The sequence below is a fragment of the Cygnus olor genome, chromosome 2, assembly GCF_009769625.2.
Source record: "Cygnus olor isolate bCygOlo1 chromosome 2, bCygOlo1.pri.v2, whole genome shotgun sequence".
Lineage (NCBI taxonomy): Eukaryota > Metazoa > Chordata > Aves > Anseriformes > Anatidae > Cygnus > Cygnus olor.
Genome location: NC_049170.1, coordinates 32,060,488 through 32,087,708, shown reverse-complemented (window position 1 = coordinate 32,087,708; position 27,221 = coordinate 32,060,488). Strand labels below are relative to the sequence as shown.

The 27,221-nt window shown below is 36.3% G+C and overlaps 1 protein-coding gene across 6 annotated transcripts in view; it reads left to right on the top strand.

Moving 5' to 3' along the window:
* Positions 1 to 27,221, top strand: part of SNX13 (sorting nexin 13) — a 68,784-nt gene that overhangs the window by 12,120 nt on the left and 29,443 nt on the right. For 4 of the 6 annotated variants that reach the window (XM_040547897.1, XM_040547893.1, XM_040547898.1 and 1 more), the window contains exons 2-10: positions 9,748 to 9,860; positions 14,703 to 14,805; positions 19,388 to 19,477; positions 19,876 to 19,997; positions 22,161 to 22,282; positions 22,431 to 22,532; positions 23,190 to 23,278; positions 23,639 to 23,722; positions 26,748 to 26,886. In XM_040547897.1, coding sequence (XP_040403831.1) covers positions 9,748 to 9,860; positions 14,703 to 14,805; positions 19,388 to 19,477; positions 19,876 to 19,997; positions 22,161 to 22,282; positions 22,431 to 22,532; positions 23,190 to 23,278; positions 23,639 to 23,722; positions 26,748 to 26,886 — 964 coding nt within the window. Of the gene's footprint in view, positions 1 to 6,149; positions 6,277 to 9,747; positions 9,861 to 14,702; positions 14,806 to 19,387; positions 19,478 to 19,875; positions 19,998 to 22,160; positions 22,283 to 22,430; positions 22,533 to 23,189; positions 23,279 to 23,638; positions 23,723 to 26,747; positions 26,887 to 27,221 lie in introns of those variants that run through there. The other 2 variants (XM_040547896.1, XM_040547892.1) reach the window with 2 other exon arrangements.

Sequence of the window (27,221 nt, the reverse complement as noted above, 5' to 3'; positions counted from 1 at the left end):
GACTATTGCTCTTGCTCCTTTTTTATTTCTAAAGATCAAAGTGAGCACTGTTTGGAGGGGAGGATAGTTTCAAAGGTTGTGTTACCTCCCAGTCATTATATAAATAGGGGCCAGAATATTAATTAGGATCACCAATAAACTTTTAAATCTACCAATCCAATGATGGCTGGTAGAGTGAGTATGTGGCTTCGGTACATGGATGTACTTTGTTTTGGCAGAAGATCCCTTATGGTTGAATTAAATATTGTGTGTTGGTTTCCAAGTTAATTTGTATCTTAATGGAGAGGCCAAAATAGTACAGAGTACTCCAGATGTGGTCTCATGTCCAGATAGAGGATCACTTCCTTGGACCTGCTGGCAACACTTCTGTTTATTTTCCATAAGGGCTGTCTGCCAACTCGCGTTACTGTCCGCAGGGACCCCTGGATCCCTTTCGGTAGAGCTCCTTCCCAGAGAGTTGGCCCCCAGCCTGTATTATGGCATGGGGTTATTTCATCCCGGCAAGCCTACAGTTGTTTTTGTTGAATGTCATGAGGCTTTGTCAACCCATTTCTCTAGCCTGTAGATGTCCCTCTGAATGGCAGCTCTGCCCTCATCTGGTGTTGTATGCAGACTTACCGAGAGTGTACCCTGTCCCCTCATCCAGGTAGTTAATGAAGATATTAAACAGTGGTGGTTCCCGTATGGGTCCCTGAAGGTGCCCGACTAGTTACTGGCTGCCCACTGAACTTTGCACCACTGATGAAGTTTTTGCATCCCATTATCCAGTCATTTTTTTTTTCTTTGCTTATCATCCACTTATCAACCCATAGCTCACCAGTTAGGTGATAAGGAGAATGAGGTATTGTGCCTTGCTAAAGGGAAGATGCGCAACGTTTGAGGCCCTTTCCTTGTTCCCTGCATCATTCTCCTCATCATAAAAAGGAATGGGGTTGTCAGGCATGATCTGCCCTTGCTAAATCCATGTTGGTTGCTCGCAGCCTTTCCAGGGACCGCGATGAGGCTGGTGGGCCTATATCTTCCCTCTTGGCCTGGACCGACCTTCTTGAAGATGCCCTTTTGCTGCCAGTATAATTTGAGAAGGTGTCTGTGTTGGCCTTCAGCTGAGCTTTGACTTTCCTGATCCAGTACTGCCTGTAGTTAAGGTGCAATTCGACATCACAGCTCAGAAACTCAAAGGTTTCCTTTCTGAGCCCTACATTATTGTTTGTAATTTTCCTCGTTTTTAATAAAGGAAAAATTACTTTTTTTTTTTTTTTTTGGAATGGTGGTGGAGCATCTTTTAACCACAAAATAATTCCACAAAGATGTGACATGAATGTCAGTAGTTAGAGATAACAGACTTGACCACTAGGGAGAATGTGGAAATTAATATTTGGTCTCGTTGAGGTGTCTATTTCTAGAGGAACCCTTCTGGCAATTATGGTAGCTAATATGAATTACCTTTTTTTTGCTTATATTCCTTCACGTCTATAGTCTGACCTAATAAGGCAATTAGAATATCTCATTATATTTAGCCCGGTCTCAGGTAAAATACTGTAAAGTTCCATCGCTAATTTAATATTTTAAAGTAACTTTTTATCTAGATAAGGAGTGTTGATTATTTGGGAACCATTAGATTGTGTTACGTAACTTTAAAGTTAAGAAAAACCACAACTGGACAGTGAAATACTACAGCGCATCCAGAGCAGCTTCATCTTAAAGTAAGAGTTGTAAATGAATGTATTTCAGGGGACTCTGACAATTGTGCTGCAAGTATCAAATAACAGATTTAATATATTACCAGTAGGTTAAAGAAACAAACAAAAAACTTGGGTGACTAATTTTATAGTCAGAGTACTAATAACTAAACCATTCTGGATTGTGTGTGTGTTTGTATATATACAAATTCTCAGCTACAATCATACACATCTACAGATAGGTCATTAAAGCATGGTTTATTAGTTATCTACTTGTTGTATGGAGTTTGCTTGAGAATAATTATATTGCTTAAATATGCTTCTGTAAAATTGAAGGTATTGTCCATGCTGTGTTTCACACTTGATGTTTCTAGGACGTTTTTCAGGAGTTATTTCGGAAAGAGCAAAACAGAAAAAGCACAGTTGGTGCTGTGGTGTATAGTTCCAAAATGTTCATCATCTTATGGAATTGAGCTTATTTTATCCTTCCGTGTTGTTGACAAATTCTGCATTTGTGGGGGAAAAAAAAAAAGCACTTTCACTTCATTTCACTTCCTGTTTTTATGGGCTATTGTTTAAAGTTTTTGAGGTTTCCTGAAGTATCAATTGCATATAAACTTTTTGAAGACAATTTTGTCTAAGATTATGCAAAATATTTTCATGTAGGCACTGTTGTGAAACTGTGTGATAATTCCAGGGAAGAAATATTGGATTTATTTTAAGAAAAATAAACAGTGTTCATTTGATCTCTTATAACCCATTTCTTTCCACTTTCTTCTCCGTTTCTAAAGATCCCAGACAAGAATGGCCTTTGAACAGAAAGCCACATCCTGTGTCATTTTTGTATTTAAAAAAAAAAAATTAAATGTTACTTGATAAGAGATTCTGATCATCCCTCTTTTCCTTCTCCAGAGTTTTGCACTAGCAAGACCTGAAGTAGACGTAATCTGTTTATCCTGAGGCTGAATGTAGAACAGTCTAGATTATCTCACTGGTTCGAATTCAAGCTTGAGTTAGACGGATTACTTTGTTCTCACATTGGATCACCTAAGGCGATCCTGTCAAGCAATAAGCCTGGTCCTGTTTGTCTGGTCCTGTTGGATCCTTCGTCTGTTTTCCTTCTGGCCAAACTAAGTTAGATACAAGTCAGTAAGGATCACTTTTTTTGAAATTAAGCTAAAAATGACTTTGCGTATGTCACTTCTTCTTAGATTTAGGAAACTGGCTAAAAGTGGGCTTGTGTCTCCTATTTCTCATCATCAGCCAAGATGCTGAATTGCTGCTTTTAAACCTGTGACTCCTTGTCCTTTTGAATTAGGTTATGGTTTAGAATTAGGGTTTTACCACAAGCCTGTGATCAGAAAGTGTGTGTCTGTGTCTGTGAAGGTGGCCTCTTGGTTTTCCTAGTTACATGATAAATATTCCACTTTCAAAATTTGGTTATGTGAAACAAGGCTTTCTGTCCTTTGTAGTTACTTCTGCTGTAGATAAAATAGATGTTAGCCCAGAGAAGAAATGTTAGAAAAATGAAGGCTGGTTCAATGAAAAAAAATAAATAAATCCACTTCCTAATTTCACATTGTCATCAGGAATGCTGGTAGAGCAGGTGTGAGAAAACAAACAAGCAAAAACCAAAAAAGCCCCTTGACTCGTTAATCCAGGCTGTTTCACTTTGCTTTTTCACTTGAAAAGAAAGTTTTGGGATAAATATTTATTCTTTCTGGTAGAACCAGTGTTAATCAGAAGACTGTTCTTTTTCTTAATCATCTTACATGCACAAACAAATTTAATCAAAACATACAACATAATTTTGCTATTTTAACCAGTAATATTCAGCAATAAGGCAGTTTTTATTTTAGTAATTTTTCTGATAAAAATGAATTGCAATAACATACACGACAGCTTTTAAACTTTTTATTACATACTGCGTTTCTGTTGTATTGTTGTGTACTTTAAGGTGATGTTAGCATATATTTTCATTTAAAGGCTTTGCACTTTTAAGAATGAATGTCATAAATCATAGAAGCAGTGCAGTGATTGTGGTTTTAGGATGCAGCAGAAGCTATTACCTGTCCTGAAGCACTTTGCTAGACCAACTTGTGTAGCTGGGGGGACAGGTAGGGGACCACGATCCCCAAAGCTTTCCTGTCTCAGGCAGTGTGAGAAGCAGCAGGAAAATCCGAGCTAAACAGAGCTAGGCATGGCTGTTCTTGGATTAATCCACCTGTTAACCAATTAAACCATTTGACATACGAAGCATGCCGTAAGCAGAACAGGATGAGCTGAGGTGGAGCGGGGACAGCTGGACTCTTGTTTAGTACAGAAGAGGGGAGTTTCCAGCCTGCGTAACCAGGAGGGATCGGCAAGAATATTGCACTTACCCAGAAGAAACTTCACAGGCCTAACTTTCTAAAACTTAACATTGTGTAATGTTCTTTATTTAAAAGATGATTTGTTTATATTTACATCCTCTAATATTTTAGGCTTGCTTGGTGAAGGAGGGGAAAAAACTAAACTTAAAGCAATAAAAGGAGAACAGAGTATATGAAAATCCTTCTCTTTAAAATTTTCCCAAGAGTTTTCTTGTGAGTACTGCAGCAGTAAATTGTTGTATAGATTTCACTGCAATTAATTTTTACATAGTTTGAGAGAGACTTTTGGGCTAAGGCAGGAAAGGGCAAAAGGATGAGACAGAAGAGGTTAAAAGAAGAGACCTTTAGTGATGTTAGGAACTAGGGATATGCAGACCTCTTTTCAAAACCCCACTTGATGTGTCTTTCACTTTGATTGCTGTAGATTTGGCATGTAATAGGAATGTAACTACAAAGATATTAATGGTTTATTTTGTACTTGTTAAATGTTTCTCCTGGTAGTGTAACATAACAATTTCACTGCAGATGAAATTGGTACTCCAGTTGATACTGCTTTCCAATTCTACTTGTCATGCTAGTGAAGACACAGTAATTTGAATCCTAAAATAATGTTTTTAATCACTTGACAAAAATGACACTTGCCTTAATTATAGAAAGGTTTATACATGAACACATTCCATTTACACTTAAAATGGAAGTTGAGTGAAAACGCAGATGTGGAGAATTAACAGAAAATTAAACTTGACATCTACTGTATATGCAGTCTTTGACAATTTTTTTAATGTGAGCCCGCAGGTGGCGTTGAATACATTTGGCAAATCATCATATTGAAAAAGTACTAAAATAGCAAAGACTAGTTTGCTTATCTAGCTAGGTACGTGTCACCTACTGCCATTTAAAAAACACTAATCAGATATACACAGATATAATCAGATATACACAGTAAAGTAATTGCAAGAAAGTGTTTTTGTTTTTAAATGACCCTGTTTTTTCAAAGTTCAGACTGAAGGCTTGCAACAGAATAATTTGAAAGCGCTCAGAAGGGCAATCAGCAGCGGTACAGGCCTTTTGGATGCTACAGCTGTGTGATATGAGTAGTCTTCTGCCGAAGCTGTAGATGGACAAGTAGGTGTTTCCCAAGCCCAGCCTTTCCAGCCGTTTTGTCTGTCTGTTCTGCAAGACACAAACGTGGCTGCTGCTTGGTGGCAAAGGGGAAGGCAAGAAGAAAAGGAGCATCTGTCGGCTGGACATCTGGAGCTGTTTTTGCATGAAAGGAGAAGCACTTAGGTATCTGTCAGTTGCAGTTGCAAACGAAAATTGACCACACCAGTTTAAATGCAAACTGAGCACAGCTGTACATTCCTCAGCAAATATTCAGTGAAAGCTGTGTCGGGGCTGAGGGTTTTGCTTAAAGATGGATCAGAAGCAAAGCTCTGAAAGCTTGTCCACTGGACTAAATGAACAAGAAACCCACGGAAGCTACTTTAAAGTATAGTTAAAAAAAAAAAAAAAAGCATAGTTACTAGTTATGTATGCTGTTGTAGTAACTCATTGCTGTTGTGGTTGGTACGTTAAAACCTTGCCACGTTCCTGCTTGACTTGCTTGCAAAATAATCTAGCTAATTCGTAAGTAGTGAACTATTATATGCATAACTACTTGCATACTAAATTACAGTGGGGTATTTCTTCTCTTAAATGGTTTTTTTTAAGACTATGTCTGTCTAGTCTATAAACTGTACATAGTTTCTAGGTGGTGAATCTTATGGATATACACAAAGTCCTGCATGGATGGTGACATAGTCAGTCTGAGCTCAGCTGTATCAGCTGTGGTTGTGCAACAGGAGCCATCAAAATGCTGCATTAATCAGAAAGCAGAAGCCAAACAAAGGAAAAGCAGAGGTATATAAGAAAACAAGTTTATGTACTTCTTTTAGTAGGTGTCTGTATTTTTTTTTGTGGTGCGGGGGACGTTGAGTGGGAAAAATGAACAAAACCCAGTCCAAAACAACAAAAAAAGTCAGGTGTCATTGATAGTGTTGTTATCTGCATCAGCTGAATCAAATTTGTGAATATTCACCTGACTTGTAACTAATGAGTCTTTCTGGTGTGCAGTTTTGACTTACCGCAACCCTTTACTGCATTTGATCTTTATTTTGCTGAAGCAATTCCAGTCCATGGAAGAAGACGACTGTGCCTTCTGTGGTGCTGCATTAGCCCCCTCATGGGTATGACCTTACAAATATGCTGCAGAAGTCTTTCTTTGTAAAAGTTAAGACACAAAAGAGAGGGAGCAGTGATGGTGGGACAAGTGTACGGCATCTGTAGGGATGGTAAGCCGGTGCGGGTCCAGCTGATGAGGTGGAAGCATTGTTCATCTGGAACAAAGAATCATCGTCTACGTGTGCCTGTGCGCGCACACAGTGTGCACACGTACGTGCATCCCACAGGATTAAGGCCGATATTATTTCTTCAGCCCTAGGCAGTTGACTGGAGTTGCTTGAAATTCAGTAGCTGCAACTTTGACAGTTCGGTTTGGAAGGGTGTGCTCTCGGCAGGGGTCATGTCAGCTTCTTTTAAGGGGTTTTGGGGAGCTGCTACTTAAATGCCATTGTTAAAGCATCTCTTCAGGAGACTGGCTTGTTCTTAATGTTAAGAGTGACAAATACTCACCCTACAACCAGCTTCAGTAAGACTAGACAAAGCTTCATTAATTTTTTTTTTTTTTTTTTGAATTGACATTATAAATACAGCTTATTTGTAAAGAAGTTCTGCGTAGGAGGGGTATGACTTTTTATTTTTTGAATACCACAGCTAGTTTCACCTTACCTTTCTGCTAAGGTAGTACGAGTTGCATAGTCATTTTTGAGTAATATTAGGACTTTCTTTGCTTTTCATAGTTGCTTTCGATGTGGTAAAGGAAACTTAGATTTCAGTTTTGTTTGGGAGTCGTGCTGCTAATGGCCCTTTAAGAAGTGTGAGGTTACAGGAACCTTTATTTGCAGTCAGCCTGAATGGAACCTTTCTCATCGCTGCATCCTTTTGAATGTCTCTCTCAGAAATCCACACGACTATACACCACGTGTCTAAAGTATATAAGAATTGGGGCAGTATCTGTTGTACTTACTGCAGTGTACTGAGTTGTACGAGTTTTAAGAAATCCTATTAAAATACCAAATGAGATTTGAATCTCTGTAGCCATATGCTAAATTGCAAAGCTAGGGTGTAGGACAAAAGGTCACTGTTCTATCTATTAGAGTTAGAGAACTTTCTTTGTTAATTATGCATTCATCCAACCCTGAATATGCACCCTTCTATCTAGTTTAATTAAGTTTTGTTAAGTCATTTAGAGTGCTTATCCCATATTTGGTACTTCAACTTTTTCGAATAATGCCATTAAGCATACTGATCTTTTGATATAAAAAGATCACGATTAAACGTTATCTTCTGCGTGCATATCTTCCTGTTGTGTGTAGTGCTGTGCAGAAGTTCTAGGATGTACGTATTTCGGAGGGCATCAGTTGGAGGAATCGTCTTTGTGTATTAGAATGTAGATGCATAATGAGAATGTATGATGAGAGCTCATGGCACTTTCATTGTTGTTTGCCATTTTTTTGTATTGGTGTCTCTTTTGCTGTCTCTGTCTTCTCAAAATACTGCTGCATTTACTTCTTAGAAATTAAAAGAATCTTCTACTCAGCTGTGGCCAAGATTTTTTTAGTTTATTTTAACACTGTTTTTTAGCATTTTAGCTGTTTGAATTGCATGGTTAATATCGCCTAATAAAGTCAATGCACTTTTTCAGCTGAAACAGAACTGAATCGCTTTCAGTTCAGTTTTTGAGCAGCAACACTTTAATTTAAACAAATAAGTAGATGAGTGTAATTTTTTCCAGCCCCAAATTCCAAACAAAAAGCCAATATAACTTCTCCATCTCCTGCTAAAAAGCTTTAACTAGGAAGAAAACAGAATCCAATCTCAACTTTCTATTAAACTCGTAATAAAACAGGAAGAATTAAGTAATTCTGGTGATTACTGTGTATATCCATGAAACAATCTCTCTGTAGAGCTATGATCTTGCTTTTGGGCAGCCCGATGTCTTTCTTTCAGAAAAGAACTGAGGCTGCTTTATGTATGAATGTTATTTTTTATTACTGTTCATTGTTTATAGGATTCTGAAAACTTTTTTTTTTCCCCTCAGGAAGTTTTTTTTTCTTTCTGAATTTTGTGCCTAAGAGGGAAAGGTGAAATCTAAATAGTCTTCAGAAAAATAAGAAATGTAGGCAAGCGTCCCCCATCCCTCCTATTAAAAGCTTTAAAAAAGGGCTCTCTGCAAATCTGGTGTTCAATTTCTGCTTGTTTTCTAAATGTCAAACTGCAAGACGAGTTTATTTAAGTGCTTTCTTAGTGTTACTTGTTGACATAGCAGTTGTCTGAGTTTCCATCAGGGTGTCATTTGATCACTGGTAGGAAAGGCGTAAATTAGACACCAGCAAAAAAAGAAAAGTTGAGAACCATAGAGCTGGAACAGTTTTGGTGGCCTATAAATACTTGTCATCATCAGTTTCACACTTTTGAGCCTTGGCTGAAACATGCTTTCCATACTGAACCGTAGACTAGGCTGAATTAAGTTGATACACTCTCCGGCTGCATTGCAGCACCGTGAGGGTCCAAAGCCGTTGTAACAGCTCCGCGCAGTCAGGTTTTCACTACCTTGCGTTTTGGACGTATACACACACATACATTTATATATTTACAGGTATACATCTATATAGAGAGATAAAGATTGTGTGTATATACTTGTGTGTGCATGTGCTTGCACAGTGTGTAGCAGCACAATGCCCCTTATCTCGCTGCAGGAGGAGTTTTGTCTGCTCAGTTATGGCAGGCACCAGCCCTAAGAAACCACCAAATCCACAGCTGCTCTTGTGGTTGACTTCAGCTGCACTGGGTGCTTTCAAAACAGTTTTTGTCTCCCCCCACTGCCGATGAATCTGTCCTGTCATGGGATCTCTCTTCTTTTTGGTATTAAATTTCACTATTTCAAAACGAAATCCTTTTTAGATACTAGAGGATTGTTTGGATGCTCTTGATTTCTGTGCTAACAAAAATTGTCGGTATAATGATCAGTTTCTTAAGTTTCCCTCTCTCTTTTCAAAAAAAGAGTAAAAGTAAATTTATACCCAATATTTGATGTATATTTGATGTACTGGCTGACCAGTGCATCATTTAATGAAGATACAGCATTGCTCGGCTGTGGAAAATTGCACGTTTGGTCATGTAAATGTGATTGTAGTGATATTTTCCTGTTCTGTTGCAAAGTCTGTATTTTTCTTGGAAGTAGTGGAGAATTTCACATGAAGAAGGTATTTCAAGAAACAAGTGTGTACAAAAAAAATGTAGAGAAGAAAGTTGACACTTTATGCGTAATAGTTGCATCTGAAGTGAGAGATGCCTAACAGTTGCTAATGGAAAAATGCTCTAATCCTGGCTAAAGCAGACTGCTGGCTCACAATGTAAGCTGGTAGCAATATGCACTTCTTACTTAGTGTTTTTATTTTATCAAGCAAAACGTCTATTTCCTACGCAGTTAAAATGTATCAAGTTTTTAATAAACTACAAATATTGCTCTGGAGACTTTAAAGTTGTAAAAAAAATATCATATTAATAATACTTTTTCTATGTGTTCTTGTTTACAGACCAGTCTTTCCATATGGGGATGGGGAAGTCTTGGTGTTGTGCTTTTTCTAATAACTTTTGGACCCTTTGCTATATTTTACTTTGCATTTTATATCCTCTGCTTCGTGGGTGGGTAAGTAGACTACTTACAGTTTTTTTTATAATTGAGGTTAAATTTTAATGCGTGTATTAGCAGTTTGCTGTGAAAATCTGTAGTGACTTCTGTGTAATTACATCCTCATTTAAGCAGCTCTTTGTGACCTGAGTTTTTTTCTTGATCTTAAATTTTACTTTTGATAATTTTTTTTTCTGCTGAATATTGCTTATACTACGTTTGCCAAGGCAAAAAAGATGACTGATTTAAAATAATTAAAAAAAGCAAAAGAGCTGTATATAAGAGATGTTAAGAGGACGAATATTCACTTAACACCACTGTTACTTTCAGTTCATTACTTCCTATTTCTGTTCTTCTCCCAAGTAATTATGCCTCCTTTCCTTCTCACTATCTCTTTTTCCTACATAAGGTACTTTATTCATGAGGACAGTGAGCGGGTGTTTTTCTGGTTTATTGACATGTCTTGCAACACCTTCATCAAGTAAATCAGATTAGTAACTGTAGATACTTTATTCTATGGACAGGAACGGAGCAAACAGAATGTATTTTAATTGTCCTTAGCACTACTTTTGCATTGTATATGTCTGCCTTTATTTCTAATGCCAGATCTAAATGAGAGGTGACATATTCCTCCCTCCTCTCATTCATCCGTCTCTTCTGCAGGACAGCAATATTTCTTGATTTTCCACAACCTGCTTGGCTTCTAATGAGAGTGTTTGGGCTATCTTTATTTTTTTTCTTCTCTTTGAAACACCATTTTAGCTTTCTTATTGGATACAGTAAAGAATATTAGTACATTTCTCTGTCATTCCAAAAAGTGCAATGGATTTAGTGTCTAGAACTGGAGATGCTATGCTTGGGATTTAAACTTGGGTTAAACTTGGAATTCCCTGTCTGAGAATGCAGAGTAGTCAGTTTACGAGATTGGTGAGTTAAACTTAAACTAGTTTTTAAGTAAATGCCTTTGTCATGTTGAATCTTGATATGTGTATGACTGGCATATTTTGCTGGCTGTTTGTCCATCAATGCAACTTGGTTCATTTTTGTAGCTAGTCATTGAGCATTGATTTTAAAACTAAAATCATCTTGTGGTACTGTTAAATTTTGTTAAAGCAGAATTCGTATCCATTTTCCTATTACATGTTTATGTACATAGACAGATATGAAGTCTTAGCCCTTCCAGTAGAGTGTCTAGCTTAAAATGCACATCTTCTTGGCTAAGGCTGCAGCCTGGTCCTTTTTTTTACACCGTTAATCTTGTCAGATGTGTGACGCATCCTTTAACAGTCAGCATACAGAATCAGGAGTACCAACTAGGTCAAATAGGTTTATTTTAAAGTTATTCTTGCCTGCTTTTCTTTGTGAATTAATTCCCATGCAAAGTTATGCAAAACACTTGGTCCTGTTCCTCTTACCTTATAAACAAATATTAATGTTATAACTTTTTCACCTATGGTTAGCAATGATATAACATTAGTTATGTAAATTAGATAATAAAAATCTAATTTTGGTTCATGTTTAGCATGAGCATTAAGGAAACTACTATACCCTTATGTGGAGCAAAGTAACAATTTTGGATGTGGCTTTTCATGCTGTAACTTCATGTTAATACTTTGAATTGTTATCCAGTTTGGCACGCAGTTTTCTAGCTGTTTACACTTGTTCACAAATGGTGGCTTATATCAATGGTTTCAGACTTCCGCTAGCTGGGAGGCTACTTTTGTCCCATTTTGCAGTTCAAATAGAAAACATTGAACTGTAGTTGGTTGCATCCTTAATAATGACCGTAATGTTTATACTGTGTGCCAGTGAGTTGTGAAGGAAAGTAAGGATGATGCCATAGCTGTATCAATGTTATCTGTTTCTACTGTTTCACTTCTGTTGTGTGCTATCTAGTTGTTTTTTTTATATACTCCTAACCGTGTCTTTCCTCCTGCACAATTAGCCTGCAGTAAGCATGCTACTGTGTTTGTATGGATAGAAGGATACTGTGTGTCCATACAAAAGCTTTAAATCAAAAGTCTTCTTTGTTTAATTTTGTTTTGTTTTATGATTGATTTACAAAACAAAACAAAAAAGCTAAAGTTTGGGGTTTGATAACTCATCACTAAGGCAATTGAGATCTTTCCACTCAAAACAGGAGGCAAGAGGTAGCTACTGTCTCTTTAACCTGTATAGCCAAGACTATTACAAGGTGTTAAGCTTCATAAAATATTTGTTGCCTCTACTTCAAGTATTGGTGCAAATCTGTTAACCTGATGTTGGGCCTGTCTTTTACCCATCTTTTCTTTGTACTGTGTATGTTCCGTGTGTGTTTCTTACCTTACTCTCTCTCCTTCTCTCTTTGCATTCTAAAGAAGTAAAATAGAAGTTATGTGATCTGTGGCTCTGCCAGCAGCCTTAAGCTTCTGATACTGTCATAACTAAAATTTCTTGGACCACCAATCACTATGATATGTAAAGGACTTTGCTCCATGGTGTTTAAAAAAAAAAATTATCAATACTTAATAATATCCATGTATTTGTGTCTGGCTGCCTACATTGATTATTCTAATTCCTACCAGATTGGTTCTGAAGCTAGCTGCTTATTGACTTCTACAAAGCCATTCAGCTGACGTTGTTACTTTTCAGACTTGATAGGAAAAAGATAAATCTGTAGGCCTCACTTTTCTGCCTTTCACCTTTGCTCTGTTGTTAATCCATCCCTGTGAAAAGCTGGTCTTCCAATAATCTTTGGAAAAAAATAACTGTTTAAATAAATTAGTCTCGTTCTTTTTCTGTTCTATTCAATTTTAAAAAAGACTAAACTGATTTCTCATTTACTGGATTGAATATCCTCTTGATGAATTGGATAAGCATTTGCACTGGAAGCTTCTGATTAATTAACAGCTATACTGAATGGTCATAATCTATAGCTAGTTACTTGCAAGGCTTTGATCCTTTTGAATTAAAGGAAGTACCTCTCCCCTTCTTTCTGCTACAAGTTACTAATATATGGTTGAAGTTAAACCATTTTGGAAAAAAAAAGAAAGGCATTTTGGGAATACTGTTTTCTTTAAAAGCAGACTGAGATTTCTAATAGGAAATTGACAGATTATAAATAAAATAAACCCAAACATTTAAATGATTTAAAACAAACAAACAAACAACTTGGCATAGTGAAACTAATATTGTGAAGTTTTTTAAGCAAGTTTTTGTCCTTGAACTGAATTATGATGCTAAAAGCAATGTTGGTGTTACGATTTTGAAGCTATCTGGAAGCATCTGGAGCAGAAAAGCAATTAGAGCTTTTAATTATTTTTTTAATTTGTTGTCCTTCATTCACATGTAGATGTAGAAAGTATTTGGGATTGGCAGATACAGAAGATGCTATAGGCTGTAAGGGAATCAGAATATCAAGTGAAATTTTCTTCTACGTTATCAAATTACCCGTAATAATTTTGCGTGGCTTTTTTTTTTTCTGTTCTGGAGTTATTACAGTATAAACGACCACCTCCCTACTTCTGAATTATTGAGCACGAGAATACTTGAAAAGAAAGGTTCCCAGCTTGGGAATTAAAGCTTTCAAATGGAATACTTCTGGCTAATTCAGATGTGTTGGTTAGGAACTAAATTCTAATCATAAGAGTAAGAATATAGTTTATCAGGAGCAATCTGTATTAAAAGAATGTATGATTTCAGCATGTTTCTAGCATGGAACAGCCTTGTGAGATGCTGTGACCACAAGCATTGGTCAGTTGTCCTTTAAATGGAATACTTTGATATTTGCTTAAAAAGCTGTGCATGTTTAACCATCCCAAGACTAGTCTTGAGCAGCAGTAGCTTCTCATTGTTTTTCATGCTCAATTTTTCAAAGGCTCCCTATTTCAGTTACGCTATAATTGGCACAGCCTTTAGGTTTTCATCTATTTCTTACTAAAACTAGCTTTGTTTTTGTTTTTGTGCCCTGTGTCATAAGCCATAAATTATTCCTGTTGCAGCAAAATTGAACTTCTTATAGTGGTTATTTTCCATTGTGCTTTCATTTTGTTACAAAGAAAACAATAATAAAAATAGTTGCTGTCCTGCTTAACTGCAAGTCATAATTTAAATATTATTGAGGAATTTTGAGGGGGTAAAGGTAATGAATTTCTAACGTAACATTTTTTAAAAAAATAAACGGTCCGTGAGTGTGCTTGTTTCTAGAATTTATATGCTGAATTAAATAACAAAACCCCAACACCTTGTGTTTAACTTACTTTTTCTTCTAGGAGAACTTTGCCTCTCTGTTCTTAGGTAGCTTGATAGGACTATTGATTTTTACTTTATTTTTCAGCTTAATATGAGTTCCAGATCGAAAACTTTTTACTTCTCATTTAAATCTATGTAATAATATGTGTAATCAGTAGTTACTTTCTACACTTACTACATCAGTTTCTTTCTGGTGCTTTTGTGGCTATTACCACATTGTCATGGTCTAAATATCTCTGTAAAGAGGTTATTTCTGCATAGCGTTGAAGTAAAAGCATCTTTGTATAAATGCAACCAGAGCAGCCTATACATGTACCCCTTTTTCACTCTTCTAATATTTGTGAGCATAGGCAGCATGCTCTTAAAGGTTCTTCTACATAGCAGGCTCTGCAGTATAGACTATAGATATTTACTGTGTGATAACATTATGTTAAGAATGAGAACAGAAGACTGGAAAACTTCATACTGTATTGTGTCAGTTAATTTGAGTAGCATACTACACTGAAAGAGCCCTGTCCTATGGTAGTCAATGGTGACAGTCAAGTATTGGCATTTTGTAACTGTGCAATGTTTTCTAGAGGGTGGGGATTAGAAAGATCGTTCTAGCTTGTCTTTCTTTTTCAATTTTAGGGGTTTTGTGGTTACTCTTTTATTTGGAAAAAGCAACTCGGAAAAATACCTTGAGCAGTGTGAACATTCATTTCTTCCTTGTACATCAGTTGGGATCCCTAAGGTAAGGAGTCTTTACTGACCTTAACTTGTAAATCAGGCTTTATAGCTTTGAAACTTAGATTCAAACTGATTAGCAGTGTTATTCTAAGAATTAGAAATATACCCATTTCCCAAAATAAATGATCCTGCTTTTATGTTTTGAGTCAGCTATTAAACTGTGTATGAATTTGCAATGCAAGATTTTTCTTTTTTGAAATATAAGCTTTTAAAGCATTTATGGAAAGTCTGTTTCAATTATTGTTTGAGTTCATTATGCAAAAAGACTAAGATGCAACTGTCTAATGCTATATGTTAGAAATTACTAAACTATTCTTTTCTAGACTTTTTTTTGGGAGGTGGAGGTGGGGAGGTGTTAGCTCCTTCTGGCTTTTCCTTGCAAGATTGTTGGGACTACTTATGATTCTTCCATCCTTGGGTCTGTAGTTTTGCCAGTTTTGATTCTTTGTGGTCAGTGAGTTTCTTGATGAAGTCTAGATTTAGGGTACTTAAGGGAGGTAGAAGCTCTTATCTTTGACCAAGATTTATGTAAGGCCAAGCAAAAATCACGGAAATGCATACACAAATGAAGGAGCAGTGTGATCCACTTTCCAACTTTGTTGTCTTCTTTTCTGAAATGTTACCAGGTAGATAGACCTAGGCATCCTAGACTAGATAGACTAGATAGACTTCAGGCATTCTGATTGGCTAAATCTGCATCTCTGTAGTACAGAATAAGTTCTGAATAGCCAAGATGTGGAATTCGTAGCAATTCCTGGTTTATGAATCTATATGTCTTGGCAGGTGTAACTTGGCCTAATTGGTTTGAACTCATTAGTATAGAGAAAACGAACCTAAAAATTGCTAGTTACATTAAGATGCTAAATCTCACAAATGTTTTGTTGAAACGTCTTTCAGCTGTCAGACAGTTGGTCACTGCACTTCATGTCGTCTGTGATGAGGAGGTTTCAACTTTCTTATCAGCAGCACATATAAAGAAATGTGCTTTGTGATTCAGCAGCATGTTTTCTAATCACAATTTGTGTGTGCGTGTAACTGAGATGTCTGGGACTTAAGTAGATTCTAAGCTGAGAGTAAATTTATTGGTCCAAATTAAAAATTTAAGGCTTTATTGCCACTATTGAAAAATGAGTCAGCAAACTAATGATTTGGTTCCATTAATGAAACATGATTTTAGGAGACTAAAGTTCTTGGCGCTATACGGATTACAATGCTTATAGTGACTGTGAAGTGTTGCTTATGTCTTACATTTTTTTGAGAGCAGATTTACAAACAATTTTTTTCTGTCTTCTAGACTTACTCTGTCTGAACCTTTTTTTTAACATTTTTTTGATCCCTATATGTATGTATGCTCCAGTTGCTTTATGAAAGAATAAAATGTCTTTTTCTGTACAATGGTTGCAAATTTAGTACTTCTGGTTTTGAGTGTGGATTATTGGTGCACGTATGTCACTTTTCTTAATTTACCAATGTTGACTGATGTATGGATTTTTTTTGTAGTAAGTCAGAAAAAAAAAACCCTTCATACTAAATGCTATTTGAAGTTGTCCTCCAGTTAATGTTTATTTGTCGTCTACAGTAGTGTTCTGCATGTCTTTTTTGTCACTCTGTTAATACAGCATTAGCTAGTTTAGTTGAGCTTTTCAGTTGGAAGAGTAATCTGAAGATGTGGATTCTTGATAGGAAGCTCTTTTTCTCAAAGGCAGTCAGGAAGGCTTTCAGCACTGTCTCCCATAACATCCTCATAGACAAGCTCAGGAAGTGTGGGACGGATGAGTGGACAGTGAGGAGGATTGAGAATTGGCTGGATGGCAGAGCTCAGAGGGTTGTGTTCAGCAGCACGGAGTCTAGTTGGAGGCCTGAAGCTAGCGGTGTCCCCTGGGGGTCAGTACTAGGTCCAGTCCTGTTCAATTCGTTCATCACTGACCTGGACGATGGAACGCAGTACAACCTCAGCGAGTTTGCTGATGGCACAAAACTGTGAGGAGTGGCTGTTACCCCAGAGGGCTGGCTGCGCTGCCATTCAGAGGGACCTTGACAGGCTGGAGGGTTGGGCCAAGAGGAACCTCGCGAAGTTCAACAAGGGCAAGTGCAGGGTCTTGCACCTAGGGAGAAATAACCCCAAGTACCAGTACAGGCTGGGGGCTGACCTGCTGGAAGGCAGCTCTGTAGAGAGAGACCTGGGAGTCCTGGTGGACAGCAGGCTGACCATAAGTCAGCAACGGGCCCTAGTGGCCAAGAAGGCCGATGGGATCCTGGGGTGCATTCAGAAAAGTGTTGCCAAGCAGGCCAAGGGAGGTGATCCTGCCACTCTACTCAGCCCTGGTGAGGCCACACCTGGAATATTGTGTCCAGTCCTGGGCCCCCCAGTACAAGAGGGACATGGAGCTACTGGAGCAGGTCCAGAGGAGGGCTACAAAGATGATGAGAGAACTGGAGCACCTGTCATGTGAGGACAGGCTGAAAGAGCTGGGCCTGTTTATCATGGAAAAGAGAAGACTGAGGGGAGACCTCATCAATGTGTATACATATCTGAGGGGAGGATGTCAAGAGGATGGAGCCAGTCTCTTTTCAGTTGTGCCCAGTGACAAGACAAGAGGCAATGGGCACAAACTGAAGCACAGGAAGTTCTGGATGAATTTGAGAGGGCACTTCTGTGAGGGTGATAGGGCACTGGCACAGGTTGCCCAGAGAGGCTGTGGAGTCTCCTTCTCTGGAGATATTCAAAACCCGCCTGGATGCCATCCTGTGCAACATGTGCTAGGTGACCAAGTGTGGCACAGGGGTTGTACTAGATGACCTTCAGAGGTCCCTTCCAACCTCAACCATTCTGTGATTCTGTGATTTTGGTACTGTTTTTCTTTTGTTCTGTTTTGTTTTTCTTTAAGTGAAAATGAATGTTCAAATGCTTGATTTTAAAGAAAGAGGTTACAATTCAGAGCACCAAAATGTGGATAAAGTAATGTGTAGAGTGCAGCAAGGTCTAGAGAACTTATAACACAGGATTTGGTACAGATATGTTTGCACAGATGCTGCTTGTTATATATATAATGAATGCCATGCATTAAGGGGAAATTATGTAAGTTTGATGGAAGATTATTTACCTAGTATTGCAAATACGTAAAACTTTCACTGGAGAAAAAGGAATGTGTAAGAATGGTCTAACCTTGTAGTTGGCTCTGGTTTGAGCAGAAGGTTGGACTGACTTTCTGAGGACAAGACCCAAACATGAATCTTAAGCGCCTATAAGCATTCAGATTTTACCAACTAACCTTGCATATTCTGTTTCTCTCTTTTTTCCTCTTTCCTTCTGGCTGCTTTTTTTTTTTCTGTTTTCCAAATGTGGTTTTGTGCATGCAATCCTCAAATTTCAAACTTCACTTTTAAAACTATTTTGGCAATTTTAACTGTTTAGTAGCAATATATAATCATTCCATTCTGTACTGTTTTGGCATTTTTTACACTGTCAAGACAAAAATGTTTTGCAAATTCATAAATATATAGCTGGAATATTGTTTGAATATGAGTCAACTTTTTACATATTGAGGTAGTATCAAACTGTTTCCTCGCCTTTAAAAGTATGTAGAACTTTGCAACAGCAAATACTTCCTTGTTAGTTGAAAAGAGAAATGTTTTCTGGCCTTGTATTTCAGCACCATTCACTGAATGTGAACTTGTTTGAATGAGAGAGACTTAGGGGGAATCATGTAGAATAGTAGAATAGAAACACTGGGCATATTGTTTATCTTTTTTTTTTTTAATATATATATATATATATGTAAAATTTTTTTTGATGACTCTATGTCCCCAGTACAGCCATAACTCACTCTCTTCTCCAGAGAAAAGGGGGAAAAAAAAAACTTGATTTTTTTGAACAGTAATGTAGGTTGTTGTGTTGCTATTTCTCAGAAAATAAAGGGGCTAATTGCAAGTTTCACCAGAAGTTTATAGAAGGACACCATATTAGTCCACTCAGTGAAACACTGTCAACAAGTACTTCTTTCAGTATGTTGCTTGCTGCAAGTTAGCTCTGATGAAGTAATACCTGGAGTAAACTGCTCTAAGTTGCAAGTCCTTCTATAAGGCAATTTTTTACATCCTCATCAATTACTTTTCTAAGACTTGCCTGTCCAATCGTGATGGTACCAAAGAGTAGTTTCTCTAGTGGCATATATAATAACCTGAGATGTATAAAGAAACAGAGGGGGTTGGGGGGACAACCTGTACAATTACTTGCCAGAGGCTACACAGGAAGTTCATCGTCAAGTATTAAGATGGAGTCTTACCCATGCTTGTGCTGCTGTCCTTCCCTGCCCTTTTACTGCTATTTGAGTTTTATTTCCTTCTGATCTGTTATTTTAGCAAACTTGCTTCTGTACAGTAAGCAAGAAGTAATGCAAGTCATTTTTTTTGCCATTATTTACCATATGAAGAAATGTGAATATTAGATCTTATGCACTACATAGATTGCAATCATAAAGTTTTACAGAGTTGCTACTGGAAGTATACAAGTATCACGAGCAGCTATACTTAGAATCCAGCTCTACTTAACCCTGCAGAGTTAAAATTTCCTAATCTCTTTCAAGTGCATAGAAGAAATGAAACGTGAAGCCAGACCTATTAAGATTGACAGAAGACTGACAGGTGCAAATATAATTGATGAGCCTTTGCAACAGGTAAGTTATAACCAGGACTATTTAATTTATTATTTTTATTTTTCCAAGTATTGAGCAGGTAATATCTAAGTAGTTGTGAGACAAATAGAAGTTGAGAAATTATAGTTGAGAGTGGTAAGTGGAAAACATCCAGGATGGACTAGGATATTGGGCAACATTTGAGTCCGTTTTCTGTATGTTGTAGTTTCTTGGCATAGCAGTGGTGAATTCACATGAATCAATATGAGAAAGAGGTTTTAGCATGAGAGTTTTATTGTTTCACTCCCAATTTTGTAATGGTAGAGTTCACTATGTGAACCTTTTAAGACTGCTGTTGCATTACCAGGCACAAGAAGCTGTTTTGTGTATTGTCCTGTTTTGTTCATTAGTTTGTCTTTCTTTTCCCTGTTCAATTTCAGGTAATCCAGTTTTCCCTGAGAGACTATGTGCAGTATTGGTATTACACACTAAGTGATGATGAATCGTTTCTTCTGGAAATAAGGCAGGCTCTTCAGTATGCACTTGTCCAGTTTTCTGCCAGGTAAGATTATTTGTATTTTTATTAATACACTGACTAAACAAATGGACAGTTACCTCTGTTGGTTGTATGGTAATAGTTAAACAATTTTTAATTTATCTGTTGGCATAGTTCACTGTATTTTACAGAAAGAACATTAATGTACTTTAAGATTATAATCCAAGAGAGCTACAGTCTTGTTGATCCCTTAAGGAATAAAAGAAGGTGAAGTTTATAGTCATGGTCTTTTCAAAATAGTCTTTTCAAGATTTCGATTAATGCCTAAGATTAGCAAATAGTATTTTTCTGCAGTTTAGGCACTGAGCTGCATGAGTCATCACCTTTTTCTGTGCAGGTCTGTTTCATATAAACAGCAGAGCAATTCCCAAGACAAATCAATTTGAAAACCTTAATTCAAATATCTGTATCAACTCGGAAAACTTTTAAAAAACGGTGTTGCTCTTCAGTATGTAAGAGCAATGAGTATTTTCAAAGGAGTAGTAATCTGGGGAATTAAATTATTGATTTCATGTAATTCTTCCTTAAAAAATGAGCTTACATGGTTCAGAACAAATGGATAGTTTGTTAATTGTCCAATATATTTCAGTTGTTGCTTAATCAAGTAGTAGGGAGTATGTCTAGGAAATTATTTATCTTTAGCATGGCTGATTTCTCAGCCCAGGAAGCCATGTGTGTTTATATCCATATTTTTCTTTACTAAGTAATGATTTCAAGCGTTCATCCCACTGTAGTGATCATCTGTTTTCTCTTTAGAAGCAGTTGTGGGTAACCTAAATAATAATAATAAACTTCTTAGCAAGTTTTGAGGTATTGGCATCCCCTTCTTCTGACCTTGAAAATGTAGATCAGTGTGCTTTTCTGGAAAGAAAGGTCGAAGATGTAGAACTAGGTTTAATGCTAGGAGAAGTACATGATAACAAAATCTTACTGACTGTTTCCTAGGTTTTCCATTATGTCATAAACTTGGAAATCATAAAAGATAAGCTGAGTGAATAATACCATATGGGAAGCAATACTGTGCTTAACTGAAATTGGTTTGGCTGTCCAATCACAATGTTTTTGTCTATTTCATGAAGTTAACTTTGTTGAGCATTATCAAGCACTGGTTTTGTGTCAAAGCAGGTCAAGTTATAACTAATTTATTTTTTTTCCTTCAGTATTACTGCTTTTCAAAAATAGCCACCATTCCTGTGCAATTGTTTTTTCTTCCTGTACAAATCATATCTTCATTGACCTGCAGCAATTTATTATTATTATTGAGAGAAAATGATATAGTGCATTTAAAATGACTGCATTTGGTTATAGCTGTAGCAGTTTTAAATTAGTTCCATAATCTCTAATTTCATCTAGCCTGTGAATTTCTACAGAGAAAGAGTAGTGTAGGTTTTTCTTTTTTCTTTCGTAGCTGCTCTTACCGAAGAATGCTGCAAGGCTGCCACCTAGTGTTTTTGTGTGATTTGTTTGTTGTGCGGGTTGTGGATCTGGGTTATCGATGATTATTAACAGGTTAACTGCCTTCTGAGACAGCTCCGCTTAGGAGGGCATGGACAACACATCAGTAAATCTGCATCTTTCTTAGACCAGTAATTAAATGGTTTTATGCAAATTAACGGTGACTATTTTCCAACACTTTGTACATTGTTGATTTAGAGATTCATGCCAACTACTTCTCATGTAAGGTGTAGAATCAATTGTTGATAATATTAGGTTGTTGGTAGTTTCAAATGAAAGGTATGTTTTCTTACTTGTGCATATCCTGCAAATTTGGAAGAAAATGATTTTATGTGCCTTTCAAAATGACAGAAACTATGGGAGAAAAAGACCTGGGGAGCATTTAGGTTGTAGATGCTTGTAGACAATTTCTGAGTTTTTTTTGTTTTTTTTTTTTTAAACTGATGATGAGAATCAGAATACTCTACTGGGTATCAGTGTTAACTTTAAAGTAATTTAAACATAAATGATGTGTAGATGTGAGTTGTAAAATGGTATTTTACAATATTTGATTTGTTTTCAGTGAATAGGAGATCAGGAGGCTTTTTTATTTCTTTGCTTCTCCATGTTTGCTATCACTCTGGCTCTTGGCAGGGAGAAGTAAGTAGAAATTTATAATTGCTTTTTGTATTCAAGGTAAACTAATTAATTTTCATGGCTCCCCTTTTCTGATAGGTCAAAGGAAACAGACTGGCAGCCTTATTTCACTACACGACTTGTTGATGACTTTGGCACTCATCTTCGAGTTTTCAGAAAAGCTCAGCAAAGAATAGCAGAGAAAGGTGATCAGATGAAAGGTAACATAATGATGGAAATATATTTTTACTTTGAGTCTTAAGTTGGCAAGCATCTTATGTGTGAAATATTTGGCTTTTTTTATTAATCGTTTACTCTCAAATTTCTGATCCTTACAGAAAAGTTTTTCTTTTATTTTCTTTTGCGTAGACCAAGCTGAGGAACTTGTAGATACATTCTTTGAGGTTGAAGTTGAAATGGAAAAAGAAGTCTGTCGTGACCTAGTCTGCACTTCTCCCAAAGATGAAGAAGGTCTCTCAATATTCTTCTGAAGCTATTTTAGTATAGCAGACAGAATTAAAATGCTATCAAGTTACAAATATGAATAAATACTGAAGCCTTAGTGTGTGACTTTCAAAGCACGATTATTTACAATATGTATATTTCTTCTGATTTGTGCATATTAATATTTTAGGTGTGTATATATGGAGCTATCCATCTTTTCATTAGAAAAAAGTACGTTCAAAATGTTTTCTGACAGGGAAGGGTGGCTTTGAAGATTTTTTTTTTTGTTAGATCTCTTATCCGTTTTACCACTCCATAATCTTCATTTCAGTGGAAATCAGTTTATTGGCAAAATATGCAGGACAGAAAAACAATCTATATATGTTAATGAAGGAAAATATATTGGAATTCCTTGTTTGGTTCTTGTAATTTGGCTCTTTTTTCATGGCGTTATGACTCTGTAGAGCTGCCTCAGTTGGATTTTATGTCACTGCTGCTTATATTCAGTCTGAAAGGTGTAACTATGATGCTTGGACTATAAGAACACATATAGCTGTATGTTTGAATTTTATTTTAAGGATTTATCAGTTGGTATTTATGTTATGAGGTAGGATGAAAAACAATATAATGCAAAATTATGCTGAGAAGTTCGTGTTTGTTTTTTGTTTTGTTCTCCCTCCCTAGGATTCCTAAGGGATCTGTGTGAGGTTTTACTGTATATATTGCTACCTCCTGGAGACTTCCAGAACAAGATCATGCGATACTTTGTCAGGGTAAATATAGTCATCCTAATTCTTTGGTTTAACGCCATAAGAATTTTTAAAGCTGCTCATTTTTTACTTTATTTTTTAATTGTTCTAACTTAACATTGGATTATTTTAAATGAACAATTTTGAAAAGTATTTAATAGCAGGGAACAGTTTGTCTGAAATGTTTCCCCAGTTTTCTGTAGCTCTAGCAACACTAGAAAAGCATGTTAAAATGGATATATTTTTTTTCTTGAGGTATTATCTTCCCATTAAATGATAATTGTTATTACATGCTTTTTCTTTAACATCGATACAGTGATTTTTAGATTGTCGCACTTAGTAATTTTATGAATAAATACATTAAAGTAATTATATTTTTTTCAGGAAATCCTCTCCCGAGGGATTCTTCTTCCATTAATAAACCAGCTCAGTGATCCTGATTATATTAATCAGTATGTCATATGGATGGTAAGATTTATCATGACTTTATATTTCCAGAATATTTTTATGTAAGCCTTTACTTACGTTATTCCCTGTGATCATGGCAGGTAGGTATTGAGTAGGAAAGTTAACCAATGTTGGCAGAAGTACTGAAATTACGGCTGGTGTCTGTGTGTGTCGGTGTGGTGCGTGTGCATGCACTTACGCTTTATCTGTATTAACTGTACTCTGTATTGTTCTTTGGCAAAAGTTGTCTGTATTACTTAGCTGTTCTGAAAGTATGGTGGTAACCTTGAAAGTTTTTTTTCCTTGACTTTTTTTTTCTTCGTGCATGTTTTCTTTTTTTTTTTAAAGCTGAAGAGACCTCTAGAATGACAAGTAGTAAGGTGGCTTTTTGTGCATGTGTGTTTGTTTTTGGCTTCTGCTAAGGAGTCTCAGGATGTTTTCTAGAGATGTTTATGACAATTCCTAATAATTTAACTAATGGGAAGAAACAAAACCTTTACTTTGACATCTCTCTAAATATACCCGCAGAAAAAAAACGCTTATATTAAAATAATGTAAATAGAACATTGACATTTTAATTAATGTTATTGTCTGATAATGCAAGTTAAAACTTGCGTTTAAAGTTCATTGTCCCTTGTTATGTCATTAGTCAAGTTTTTTTTTTTTTTTTTTTTTTTACTTTCTGCAAGTTCTGTCTACTTTTATTTGTATATCTTACTCTTAATGTGTGCATTCAATGACTCTGCTGAAAACACCCTTGGATTTCAGAGTAAAAATTCTTACGTATGAAATTGCTTCACGTATACATATACAAAGTTTACTTTGGTCTGGCCACCTTCGTTTTTTGTAAAGGTTTTCATGTTTCTTCTAGAGGAATGTGAAATGGAAAAATTACTGCTGCTCATGTGCACCAAGCATTTCAATTTTTATTTCCCCTTTCCTCCTACACATCTTCTTTTTTTGTAACTTGGCCTCTTTCTTTATTTACTGAGCACTGCCCCCGACTGCATCCAAAGATAGAATGCTGAAGCTTTTATAAAGTTTTTCTGTTGTGATGATGGCCCAAATATTACTTTTCATAATTTCTTTGAGATGGGGAAGTAAATATTCAGGGAATATAAGGAAGAATAAACACTTTAAAAAAATTAGTACAAGCCTTACAGAATGAAGATGATTGCAGAAAATTAAGGTCAGGAGTTGATATGACTGAAATTCTGAAGTTCGTATAGGAACTTTTGACATAAAATCAGATTCAAACAAATAAAAAAAAAATTCTTGAGAATGAGATGTTTAATACCACGTTTCTAGGCGTACCATACATAGTCTGATACTATTTCTCTTAAAATAAAACATAAAGCTTCACTATAATATTAGAAGTTAAATAAAAATTCTTTGTCATTATATTCATTTAAAAAAAAACGTTTAAAGTTCTATTACTTATACTGTTACTTTAAGTAAAAACAACATTTCTTAGAAGTTTTTCCATTAACTTAGACCAAAGATATCTGCACTACATTCTCTTTTCTCTGTGCAGCTCATGTCAGTGCATTTTGGCAGCGCAGACGAGCTGCTGCATTTCCATACCAAAATGAGCATTTATAAAAGATGGGTGATGTGATTTCCCCCGTCCCCCTTTAGATACTAAAGGCAGCATTAGACCTCAGCCCTCTGCGGCTGTGTGTGCATGCTGTAAAGCTGCCGGCCTTGCTGAAATCCCCACGCTGCATTCATAACGCAGTTTCCAACGATGTGAACAGTACAGCAGGCTTCCTGCACTTGCACAAATTGCTGTGAGTCCCTGGAGCAGACTAGGTTCATCTTATGCCAATACTAGGACTGCAATCCTGGATATGATTGTAAGCATTGAAATAGCTTAATAGTATTTACAAGGGTATCAAAATTAGGGTTTCCGAGGGGATATTAGTTCAGACATTTCCTAACTTTTATTTCACTGGGTTGTGGTTACATTGTAGAATGTTTTAATTGCTTTTGTAATTCTGTATCTTAAGAAACACTTACATGGGGAACATGTACAATTAGAGGGGCCCTTGGCAAAGTTGAAACCTTTTCAGTGGTCTGGTCAATTTCTGCCTACTTGTTTTTATGGGAGATGGGAAATAGCAGAAGAAGGTTAATGGGTTTGGGGCAGATCTTTAAGTACAATGACGCTTTCCAGGTGGCTTTGCTGTACTTCTTGAAAACAAGAGGAGTGAAACAGATTTTGACTGTATGCATGTTTCTTTTTCCTTGGTTCATTTATTCTACCGAGCGTGATTCTTTTGCCCTGTTCCTTCTAATTTATCCCTACCTTACCAACATTTTTATTGTGTCTTTGACAACCTTTATTTCATTCTTCTTTTTTTTTTTTTCAATTCCTTTTTATATTCTTTCCTCGTCCATCAATTTTAAAAAGCAGTTTTCCTGTGAGATGTGGAAAAAAGTGAACCAGGTTACTCTCAAGCTTTTACACTATTTAATGGGAAGGCTCTGAATTGAATCCTGCTTTGAGCAGGACTTAGATGTCTGCCAGAGATAACTTCAAACTGAATTTTTAAAAAAAAAATATTTGGTATCTTTTTTCTGTGTATTTGGGAAAAAGCAGTCAGGTGCCTAGGTGATTGTATCCTAAAACTGGTTACAGAAGAGCAGTGGAATGAAGGGCATGTGCGGTTTGGGACTGTATTATATAGTGCAGGAAGGAGTCATCTGGTGGTGCTGACTCTTGCTTAGAGGCAGGTTGGTTGTGTTTTCAAGGCAGGGCTGCTCTGTGATACGGAATGATACCATGAACCCACAGAAGTAGAGGGTATAAATATGTAGATAGCTTACAGATGTCCAGTCTCATTTATCATTTGAACTTCTGAAAAAATTGTGCTAATCTCAGAGTTTATCTAATTTTGAAATACATAAAATTTTAGCACCAAAGGAAGATTTAGAAGCATCAAAATGCCTTCAAAATTCCACTTTGCAGTGTTGTATTGAAATAATTTATAATTATAACGTTGCGCTTTTACTGGTTTTACATTATTCACACTTTTTTTTTCAGATTCGTGATTCCAACTGTAACTATGAGGCCTTTATGAATATTATTAAATTAAGTGATAACATAGGAGAGTTGGAAGCAGTGAAAGATAAAGCAAGTGAAGAACTGCAATATCTTCGATCTCTTGATACAGCGGGAGATGGTTAGTACTGTATTATTTAACATATATATATATATATACACACATATATATATTTATACATATATATAATTATTTAATTATTGAGTATGTTTACCAGCATGAACCCTGAGGAAGATTCCAAAATTTCAGAAAATGCAAACTGATAAAATATAGTATAAAATAGTTGTTAAATCGTTTTATATATATGTGTATATATCTAAAAGTGGTAGACCTTGGATGCTATGTTTAAAAACAGGTCTCTTACCATCTGTATTTTATTTCTGTAGGGCTTAGCTAGTACCTGTTCTTTTCATTTGTTTTTGGTTTGTTTTCTTTTTTCTTCTCTTTTTAATGTA